The 11203-nt window shown below is 35.9% G+C and overlaps 1 protein-coding gene across 7 annotated transcripts in view; it reads left to right on the forward strand.

Moving 5' to 3' along the window:
• The window catches only part of YTHDF3 (YTH N6-methyladenosine RNA binding protein F3), a 72542-nt gene extending 64416 nt beyond the window's left edge, over positions 1–8126 (forward strand). For all 7 annotated transcript variants that reach the window (XM_082859066.1, XM_082859072.1, XM_082859068.1 and 4 more), the window contains one exon: positions 4971–8126. In XM_082859066.1, coding sequence (XP_082715192.1) covers positions 4971–4994 — 24 coding nt within the window. In that variant the 3' untranslated portion in view covers positions 4995–8126. The remainder of the gene's footprint in view (positions 1–4970) is intronic.
• Positions 8127–11203: the final 3077 nt, after the last annotated feature.

Consider the following 11203-nt stretch of genomic DNA (forward strand, 5'->3'; position numbering starts at 1 on the left):
TCGTTGCTGCGCGCGGGCTTTCTCTAGTTGCGGCGAACGGGGGCTACTCTTCGTTACGGTGCGTGGGCTTCTTATTGCGGTGGCTTCTCGTGGAGCACGGGCTCTAGGCGCATGGGCTTCAGTAGTTGTGGCGCAAGGCATCAGTAGTAGTGGCGCACGGGCTTAGTTGCTCCGTGGCACGTGGGAATCTTCCCAGACCAGGGCTCGAACCCATGTCCCCTGCATTGGCAGGCGGATTCTTAACCTCTGTACCACCAGAGAAGCCCCAATAACCCTTTCTTTGTAGAACTCAGAGGTCTTGGAGAGACAGACATAATTTCTCTCAGTAAAATTTTGTAGTTTTCACCGTTGAAAACCACATGGCTCTTACTGAATTTGTTTCTAAGTATTTTATATAATTTTTACTGCTATTGTGAATGTAATTTGTATTTTCAGTCTTCCCAGTTGTTTGCTACAATTTTATATCAATAGAAATGTCCTATATTGTGTGACCTTGCTAAATTCACTTAATAGTTCTAGTAGTTCTAATAGAACATCCTTAGGATTTTCTGCCTAACAGATCATATCATCTGCAAATAGAGACCGTTTTATTTCTTTTTGATCTTTATGCTTTTTTTCTTGTAATTTTATTACTTGTATTACTTAAACATAAAATTAAGTGAAAACTCTAAAACCAAAATAAAACTGCACATAAACAAAAAATTTAGTGTGATGAGTGATGTTATTTTGCCGAAACTAAATCACAGCTCAAAGCATGAATTAGTCTTAAGTTTTAGAACCCTGTTTTTACTCTCATTTGGACCACCTAAACTAACACATGTTATGACTGTCCTCCACCATTTTCACTATTTGACCTTCTTCCTAACTCTTCCATTTTATAGTACACTTTGAGGTTATTTGATCTTTGGTACAGATGAATAGTTTTTATATTATTAGACTGCATCTGTTCTTTTCTTAAACTTTACACACAATAAGGCATCAGATGCAAATGTGGGCACTGGAATCTTTGTAAAGTAGTTCTTTACTATAGTGTGGTCATGCAGAAGGATCAAGAATGTTAGAGTCTTCCTTCTCCCTCTTTGTAGAGGGCACCACTGTCCGCCCTTCCAGTTCAGGCCAACAATACTGGACTAATTCGCAATATTCCTCTTTCACACTCTATATCTAACCAATCTATCAGTAAGTCTTGTTGGCTCTGCTTTCAGAATAGATCCAGAATCTAAACACTTTCCACTAGCTCTCCATCCTCCATTATTATTATTATTGTACTGGATGATGATTGTGCTAGCCTCCTTACTGGCCTTCCTGCTTCTACTTTTGCTCCTCTATACACTCCGTTACCATCAGAACAGCCCTTAAGAGGTCCTTCTGACAAGTGAGACTGGACTCAGTTTTCTCCTGCTTTTCTGAAGGTAGTATCAAAGTGTTGCCAACCTCAAGATACATCAGGAAATACTCCTTTTTCTAGTCTCTGGAACAGTTGGTATAAGTACAGAATTCTTGTGAAACCACATGAGCCTGGGAGTTTTTCTTTGGGGTAGATTTTTAATTGTTGGTTAAAGTTCTTTAGTTATTATAAGTCTTCAAGTTTTCTTTGTATTCTTGAATTTGTTTTGGTAAATTTTATTTTTAAGAAGTTGTTTTGTTTTAAGCTTTTTTTCGTATTGGCATTAATATTATTTTAATTTTTTTTAGCTGTGTGAGTCTTCACGATATTATTTATGCTTCATTTCTTTTTTTTAAATCAGTCTTCCAGAGATTTTTCTATTGTCAGCCTCTTTTACCCCCCAAACACCAGTTTTTATTTTTGTTCTCTTAGGCTCTCTTTATCTTTGTTTTCTGTTTCATTATTTTCTCCTGCTGTCTTATTTGATTCATTTTACTTTGGGGGACTCAATGCTACTTACTTCCTAACATATTGAGTTGGATGATGAGCTCATTATTTTTCAGTTTTAAAAAAATGTTTTTTTAAATTCTATACATTAAATTTCTAATTTTATTTTTCAGGGCTTACTAGATTTAGTATATTTATATTGTACTGGTGTAAAAATTTTTTAATTTTTGTTATGATTTTTTGGGAGACTTTTAGAAATGTGTTTTAGATTTTCCAAATGTGGTAAGATTTTGTTTGTTGTTACCTGTTTTGCTGTTAAAATTGATGTCAGAAAATATGCTATGTATGATACTGACTCTTTGGTATTTAGATTGGTTTTCTGGTCTGGCATATAGTTCCTTTCTGTGGTTGTTCATTGTGGACCCTGTAATGATTTGGCTCCGTTTTCTGTATTCTGTATATTCAGTCTTTATTTTCATTAACTTGTCTGCTTTATCAGTTACTAAGAGAAATGTGTTAAATTCTCCTGCTATAATTAGGAACCTGTCAGGTTTTCTTTGTAATTCTGAAAACTTTTAATATATGTAAAGTTGTATTTTTAGTTTAATACTGTTACAGCTTTTTATAAAAAATGTTTCTTACTCAGTATGTAGTGGTTTTTGCCTCAGTGGTTTTTGCCTTAGAATCCACTTTATCTGATATTAATATAGTTGACTAAGTCTTCATTTGGCTTGTTTTATGTTTAGGGTTAATTTCTTGTAAATCATGTGTAACTAGATTTTTTTAATTTTGAGCTCTTTTGTGTTTTTGTTAATGAACCTCCATTTTTTGATTGCTTGATAAAAATGTATAAATAATATAAATGTGTATTTCTGCCATTTTATGTTTTGTGCTTTCTAATTCACCTAGATCTTTCAAGCTCCCCTCTCCCTCCTTTCCTGTCCTAGCACAGGAAAGGAGTTTTTAAAATTTTTCTCTTTTCCTGTCCACTGAGTTAGAAGTTATGCATTATGTACATAGATTTAATCTGTATATTTTATTGATTCAGTTAAAGGTGCCATAATTGATTACAGTTCAAAATGAAACAGCATCTCTAACTTCTATTTAAATAAAACATGGTCCTCATTCATATACCTAATCATCTCCCTCAGGTTAAACCTCTGTCTAGCTTATCCTTAAGTAGTATTGCCCTTTTTTTCTGTAGTTTTGGGGTTTTTCATGGAGTTGATGAATTTCTCTAGTTTTGATCAGTCATTTCATGGGGAGGAATAAGCAGTGAGCTGTTACCACTTTTTGCTTCATCTGTAATACAGTGTTTTATATCCAGCTAATTAAAGCAGGCTTCAACATTTCTCATACAAATCTGTTTCCTTCAGCTGAGAAATAAATTTCCTTTATGTTTAGGCTGGTTTTTTAAAAGCTTTAGGGCCTTTGTAAAATCAGACTACAGATTCCTGGTTCCAAATTCTTTTTTTGTCTTTTTTTTCCTTTGTTTATGTTGTTGGATTTTTGCTTTTGTTTATCCTTTGGAAACATGATTAATTAGCTGGCTCTGTGTCTGTTTTCATTTTTGTTTTTTTCTTTAGGAATATCTCACTGATGCTTATGGGTGTATGAAATAATTCATTTGTAGTTATCTTATAGTAGGGCATTTATTTGTTAGCTTTCTGTATTAAATACTGTTATTCTAGTCTAGGAATATATAAAGATGAAAAAGAAAGGACTTTAGTAACAAAGAACTTAAAGTTCTCTTTGGAATTTATTTTTATAAATTGATTGATTGATTGATTGCTGTGTTGGGTCTTTGTTGCTGCGCCCGGGCTTTCTGTAGTTGCAGCGAGCGGGGGATACTCTTCATTGTGGTGGCTTCTCTTGTGTGGAGCACGGGCTCTAGGCGCGCAGGCTTCAGTAGTTGTGGCTCGAGAGCTCTACAGCGCAAGCTCAGTAGTTGTGGTGCATGGGCTTAGTTGCTCCACGGCATGTGGGATCTTCCTGGACCAGGGCTTGAACCCGTGTCCCCTGCATTAGCAGGCGGGTTCTTAACAACTGCGCCACCAGGGAAGTGCCCTCTTTGGAATTTAAAATACAGTTTTCTGATGGTGTCACAGGGGATGGGACATTAATTTGACCATTGGCAAAGTATATACATATTTATTGTGGAGCATGTGTTACTTATAGAAAAGTGGGAGTAGTGAAACCACAAATAGAGAGTCTTATAATGTGTTAGACACAGTGGCTTTCAGTGTGGTCCTTGGACCAGCAGTATTAGGATCACCTTGAACTCGTTAGAACTGCAGGCTCACAAGTTCAGCTTCAGACCTTTGCGGCCCAATAGTGAGTGTTTCCACAGCCATCCAGGTGATTCTGATGCTTGCTAAAGTATGAGAACCAGTGATGACACATTAAAGCAGATGGTGGCACAAACAAACTACGTAATGCATTCACTTGACAGGCATGCAGAGTGCTAGTCATCCTTTTTTTCAAGGATAAGTATTACATGTGGATAATTTGGTTAATAAACATCATGAAAACATCACTCAACTTATGTTCAAGGGGTTTCTGCTTTCTTAAAAGAAATTATAATAATAAGTATTATTAATATTTCTTCATGTGAAAAATTATGCTGAATCTGAGAGTAGGATATGGAGGAAACTTGTGATTCAGTGTTTTTTTTTTGTTGTTTTTTTTTTAAGTTAATACTGAAAGCTTAATTTAATGCAGTTTAATGCAACTCTTTTCCTTTCCTCCTAACCCTACCTCAGCCAGTAGTTTTCAAATTGCTTCAGAGGACTTCTGGTCTATTTTGATACCTCACCATCAAAAACTCACTGAAAGGGCTAGAAAGACATTATTGTAATAGTCTCACCTAAACAAAATTCTGTGGGAAAACAGAGCTGTGGTGAGGACCTATAATCTCCTGAACTAGGTCTTTGTGTTTGGACTTCTTTATTTTAAAATGGTTTGTGGTAACCACACTGAGGTGTGTATAGGTAATAGTAAATCGTTTTTAGCTAATTACTTGAAAATTAGTATTTGAAGAACAACTTATGGAGATGGTTTACATTATAAATGCATATAGTTTAAATCATTAAATAATGATGGTGTTTTGTTAAAGGTCTTTGTGCTTTTCTTTCAGGAGAGAAATAGAAACAAACAATAACCATATGAAGATGTCCTGTTAGAATTATACAACACTAATGATGTAGACTCTGGAAATGCCTAATAAGTCAAAGAAGACGTTATTAAAGCTTTTTTCTGCTTAAGGTGACATCTTTGAACTCTTAACACAGAACTGACTCTCCTTGTAATGGTTTTCATCAGCGCGTCTGCCCTTATACTCTCACCAAACACACTTGAGAACTGTAACTTCGTCAAGCACTTTCTGTCCTGAAGCTTTTACCAGTATCTGCTGTCTTTTGTAATTATGCATCCTAGCTAAGGCACAGAAGACTGAATGAATGCAAGGATTCATTAACTCTTTGAATTTGTTAAATACTAACAGTTAACCATTAGAAGTGGTTCAATGATGTAAGAGTCACACTGCTTCAACTTTTTCTTTGTTGTAGTTTTTAAATTGTCAATTTTTAGCTATTTGACAGATTAAAAGCAAAATAATCATGCCATATTTAGTCCTGGAGATCAAGTCTAAATGTTTATGTGAAAATTATTGTAGTAAACTTTTAATATGGCAAAGCAAACCTTATGCTCTATTTTAGCCAAATGAAACATAATCTGAGATTATATTAGAACATTTCCCTTGTCTTCAAACTGTTTGGTGTAACAGAATATTGATATGCAGCTTGGTGGATTTCACCAGTTAATGCACATTCTTCTCCCCTCCTTCCCCCAATAATATGTATACTGAAAAATGTGCATTTGTCTGAGGAATTATTTTGTTTGCTACCACTTAATGAATCTCAAAATTTTGAGTAATGTACCTCAGTCTAATCAGACTTTTTATGACCTTTATAACTACATTTAAAACCCTTAATTCCTATTTCTGGGTGTTTGCGAGCCTGATTGCTATCATGAAGTAAAAAATTTATTACTCTAGGTATTCACTAGCTAAATAAACATAGTTCTTGTTTAGCAAGCATATATTGTTCCTCAACTCCTTTCTCCAGCTTTTGCAGTGTCCTGGCATCCTTAAAATATTTGAAAATATGGCCTTGATCCATGGATTAAATCAGTATCTAAGTGAATGTGTTGATGTTTTATTGATCAGATCTATATAAATGGGAATACAGCATATATCTGGGTATTCTTATAGTTATCTTTTTAACATCTTATTTTTTTCGTTAATTACATATCAACATTAATTTTGTATCTTGAAACAAATTGATTTTGTATAATTATGTGTCAGACATCTGTATTAACTGATCTGATGGCACATGGTTATGAAATAATGTACTGCCCCTTATATTACTGTTCCAAAAGGAGAAAGCTATGTAGAAAGATATGTTAAGGATGAAAATAGCAATACAGTAGATTTGAGTACCTTGATGTTTTGCATTTACTCCACTTATGTTTACATCATGTTTAGAAATGTTTTCATTTACTATGGTCTTTGGTCACTTCGATTCAAAATTTAGTGACAGATATTTCTTTGAGGCTTTCATTTGTGTGATTTTTTTTTTTGTACAATGTTTTCTTAAAATGTACAAATACTGTATTCAAGCGAAAACCAATACAGTATTTGTAGCTAAATTGTAGCTACTTCACAGTGCTTTGGTAGTCCCAGGATAGTTACCAGTGTTTACTGAAGGGAACATCAAAATGTTAATAGTATATTACAAAATAAAGACTTTCTTAAAGGAAAATTGCACCTATTTTACCTTTTTTAAGAGTAAGCCATGAAATCTTGTAGTAACATGTCTCGTAACTATTTGTAATGAAAATTGGCATTTGGGTATAGTCACCACAGCAGCGTTCTGCATCCCTAGGATTATACAGGTAGGACATGTCAGAGAGGGGACACTGTCACTCGGGAGGTCCTGTTAGAGAAAACTGTACAGGGGTGACCTTGTGGAAAGGATCTGAGTCTTCTCTCTGAGGTTCTCTTCTTCTTGGTGCTTTATTAGCAACTCTGAATATTTTTATAAAACTAGTTACATTATACACGGATTGAAACTTGTTTAATTTACATTAGGTTTCTGTGTAAGAGATGTCACGGAAACACTCAGCAAGCAGGCTGATTGCAATAGCAGACTCAGAAATGTCAAATGTAACTCAGCAGTCTACTCATGGTGAGGAGTACATCCCAGTGCCTTTAACCTGGATTTCTAATATTAAGTGAAATGGGTGCAGCATTCCTTTGGGGAAAAAACCAAGACAAAACAAAACTTTTCAATTGGTCAGTTTTTTTCCTCATTTAAATTTTCTTCCGAGTGCCTCTTCTCTCTCCCTCCTTGGTCTGTCAGTGTACAGCAAAATGTTTTTCCTCTAAGTGAGATGATCAGAAGTTGTCTCAGTAGCACAACTAATGGAAGGTTTCTTAGCTGTGGGGACCAAGAGGGAGAGAAACTGGGCCCTAGAGCAGGAGACTGATCCAGTGTTCTGAGTAATCACAAATTAAGACATTATTGGCCCAGTAACTTTCTTGCTTAATGTTTTTCCAAGATCTGGTTTGAATGTTTCTTAATTAAAGTTATCTTACGTGGGTGTTTTATTTTGAAAGGTATTATATAGTTTGTATATTTAACAGTAAGGGGGAAAATGTAACCAAAATTAGTATTCTTTCTCTATACATATTGGTACTTGAAGATTCCTTTCAGAAGAAACCCCAGCCTTTTCCTAAGTTCAATCCTCGTTTTAACTTAAGTGATCTTTCTAATTCAAAAGCTGTGTTCTTTTTGAATACCATGCATGGGGGTTAAGCTGATGTTAAAACAGTTTGCAATAAAAGAAGAATCAGCTTAAGTCATTTAATCATTTCAAGTGCATTCTGCATCCTATAAAAAATAAGTTTGAGAACTTTAAGAGAATTGTGTTTCATTAAGTTTTGCATATCTTTTGTTATGCCATGTAAATTCCCTTCTTTTTCATATGATTAAAGAAAGGTTATGATAAAATGATTAGTTCATTTACATTCACTTGTAGCAGTTACATGAGAATTTAAATTTTGTCGTGTTTGGGTTTGTTCATTCCTGTGAATGATGGTACAGTTAGGTGAGATTTTCTGTTATGGTACCCAAACTCACCTTTTGGTCCTCTTTAATCTTTGAGGGTTTCAATAAAAATTGTTCACTCATATCTGTGTTCTTTCCATTTTATCTTTATAAATACAGATTGCCTTCCAGAAAACGTAACATTCTTGTCAGCTCTGTTACGAATTTCCTGATTGACATACCTTTCAAGTACAAATAGATTATGTCATTCGATTTAGTTGGCCATTTGAAATTAAGTGGGGAAATTAAAGAGAGGAAGGATCACAGTTTATCCTAATCTTTATCCACTCCAGTGAGCTTACTGAATTACATGCTCTTAACGCTAAACTTAGAGCAAAAGAGAAAGAGGCTTACTTAATAGGAGGAAGTCTTGGCACCAGCTGTCTCATAACCCTAATCCCCCATTCTTGGTACCAAGGAATGCTTTTTAATAGTGTGGACGTTTTCCTTTGGGCTGGATAGAGCTTGTGGAGATGGGATCGTGGTGACTCTGAATGGTGCGTTGATAATCATTGCTGGGCTCTCTAAGGCACTCGTTCAGATGGGGGAAACCAGAGTTTTAGTTTTGTGCTGCATACCACACTGTTAGCCTGCGATCAGGGCACAGTTTTACAGGCACCCCAGGTGTCCCACATTGCAGCATCATCTCCTAAAGAGGGTTTGCATCTCTTCAGCGTACTTTTATTTGAGGCTACTCATTTTTAGTTGGGACCCTAATTCTTACTGGCTTTGCTTTATCTTGCTTAGTGACATTAGATTTAGTAATTGTAGTCTAGGAACTAAAATATTCTTGCATTTAGAAGTTAACTGAGCAATTCAGGGTCATTTGCTTTCTAATCACAGGTTGATCCGTGAACAACACAGGTTTGAACTACATGGGTCCACTTGTACACAGACTTTTTCCAGTAGTAAATACCACACTGCTGCACACTCTGAGGTTGACTGAATCTGTGGATGCAGAGGAACCTCGGATATGGAGGGACCGTGTGTGAGTAGGGCCGACTTTAAGTTGTATGTTGTGGAGGGTCAGCACCCCTAAACCCCTGTGTTTTTCAAGGGTCAGTTGTACTTGTCATTGTGTAATCTTGATGTGTAATCTTTCCTCATTTCTCTTGGTGCAGTGATAGTGAGGGGCAGAGCTCCCCTGTAGATCACCCACAGGTAGTAGCGGCAGTTTAAATACAGTTTGTTTATAAATTGTGCACTAAGTTCAGAATTTTTCTGCTCCATATTTTGAGTTACTTGTATGTATAACATTGGAGCTAAATGTAAATGAAAACTGTCTTTATAAAAGTCAGTGTACAAGGAAGATGTGAGTGCAGACTTCGAAACACTGGGGGAGTTCCGCATCCCTTCCTGCCACCCTGGGCCGCTTCAGAGAATACCCCTTACATAGAACACACTTAGAGGTTTAAGTATCTGAACGTCATTTGAAAACATCATTGGCTGTTTCTGACACATCTGTAACCAGAATGGAATTATTGTATAGGGGAAGATCTTAGAATTGGGAGTTGGAAAGACCAGACTTACATAGTTACTTCTAACTGGTAGATTGACACTGAACAAATCACTTCCTTTGTTGTTAGTGCACTTGGTAAATTCAGGAGATTGGAATAGAATGCATCTTAGGTTCTCTGCAGTTCTGAATTTTTATGATTTTATGATTTATATAGCTTTGTAGGCTTATTCTAGCAATAATGAACTTTTAAAAATAAGTTTGGAAACCAGTGAAATTTGTGATAGTCATTCTTGGTTTATTTCAGAATATAAGTACTGAATACCTCCAATTGTATTTTATTCATTGACTCTGATAAAATATAACCATTACTTCCCTTCAGTGAGTTTTGAAGTCTAGTGGTTCAAAATCTTCATCTTTTCCACAGTGTTGGTAAAAAGAATCAAGAGAATGTGTGTCCCAGAGAAATCCAGTCCAAGTTTGTTTGTTTTTTAATTCTACTGCCGTTTTACATTATCCTTTTTTTTTTTTTTTCCCAAAGAGACTATATTTTAGAACAGTTGTAGAGAAAAATCGGGAAGACAGTACAGAGGGTCCCCATATAGCTCGCATCCAGCTTCTTCTCTTGTTAACATCTCACATTAGTCTGGTACATATGTTGTAATTAATGGACCAATATTGATCCCTTATTGTTTTTTCAGATTTTTTTTTTTTTTTTTAACCAAATTGTCCTTATTCTGGTTCAGGACGCCATCAAGGATAGATTCACGTTACTTTTAGTTGTCATGTCTCCTGAGGTTCCTCTTGGCTGCAATGGTTTCTCAGACTTGGTTTTGGTGACCTTGACAGTATTGATATTTTGTAGAGTACTCCTCCTTTGGAATTTATCTTATATCTTTCTTACGATTAGATGGGGTTATGAGTTTTTCGGAGGAAGACCACATAGGTAAAGTTGCCATTTCCATCACATCATGTCAAGGATGCATACCACCAACATATGCCTGTTGATGTTGACTGACCACTTGGCTCTGGTAGTGTCACGTTTCTCCATTATGAAGTTACCCTTTTTCCCTCCTTTCCACACTGTACTTTAGAAGGAAGTCACAGTATACACTTGAGTAGGCAATTATGCTCTCCCTTATCCTTGTATTTGTAAAGAGGGATACAGGAATCTGTTTTACTAGAACATAGTCTCATCCTGGCAGGCTTGTGTGTCCTTTTTGCTTTTATCTCTTTAGAACTTCCCTCCCCTCCCACTGTCTTTCCTCATTTCTCAATGGAATAGATGGATTTTGGAGGAATTCTAATAGAGACTCATACCCTCTCCCTGAATGGATTCTAATTGTGTGTGGAGATTTTAGTAAAGGAATTGAAGTTGTATCAGTAAAGAAAACGTAGATGATGGCCAAATATCCTGATCTTACGAGTATAGGTAAGAAGAGATAGTCATTCAAATTTGACTGGATTGAAAAACCAAAGGTAGGAGTTAAACAGTATATTATGGTTAGAATGATGCATTCCTTTAAAAGGTGATTTAAGTAGCTCTGCCTCTGTTTTTTGATGGAATGCTTTTGAAATACTTCGGAGGCTGCTGCGTAATATTCTGGCTGGGAGCATGGACTTTGGAGGCTGATAAACCTGTAATGGAATCTGGGTCCACTAGGCTCCAAGCCTAGATTTCTTCATCAGTTAAAAAAGATGAATGAGAATGGAGCCTGTAAGGATTAAATGAAGTAATAGGAAGTG

Source organism: Leucopleurus acutus (assembly GCF_964270905.1).
Source record: "Leucopleurus acutus genome assembly, chromosome: 17".
NCBI lineage: Eukaryota > Metazoa > Chordata > Mammalia > Artiodactyla > Delphinidae > Leucopleurus > Leucopleurus acutus.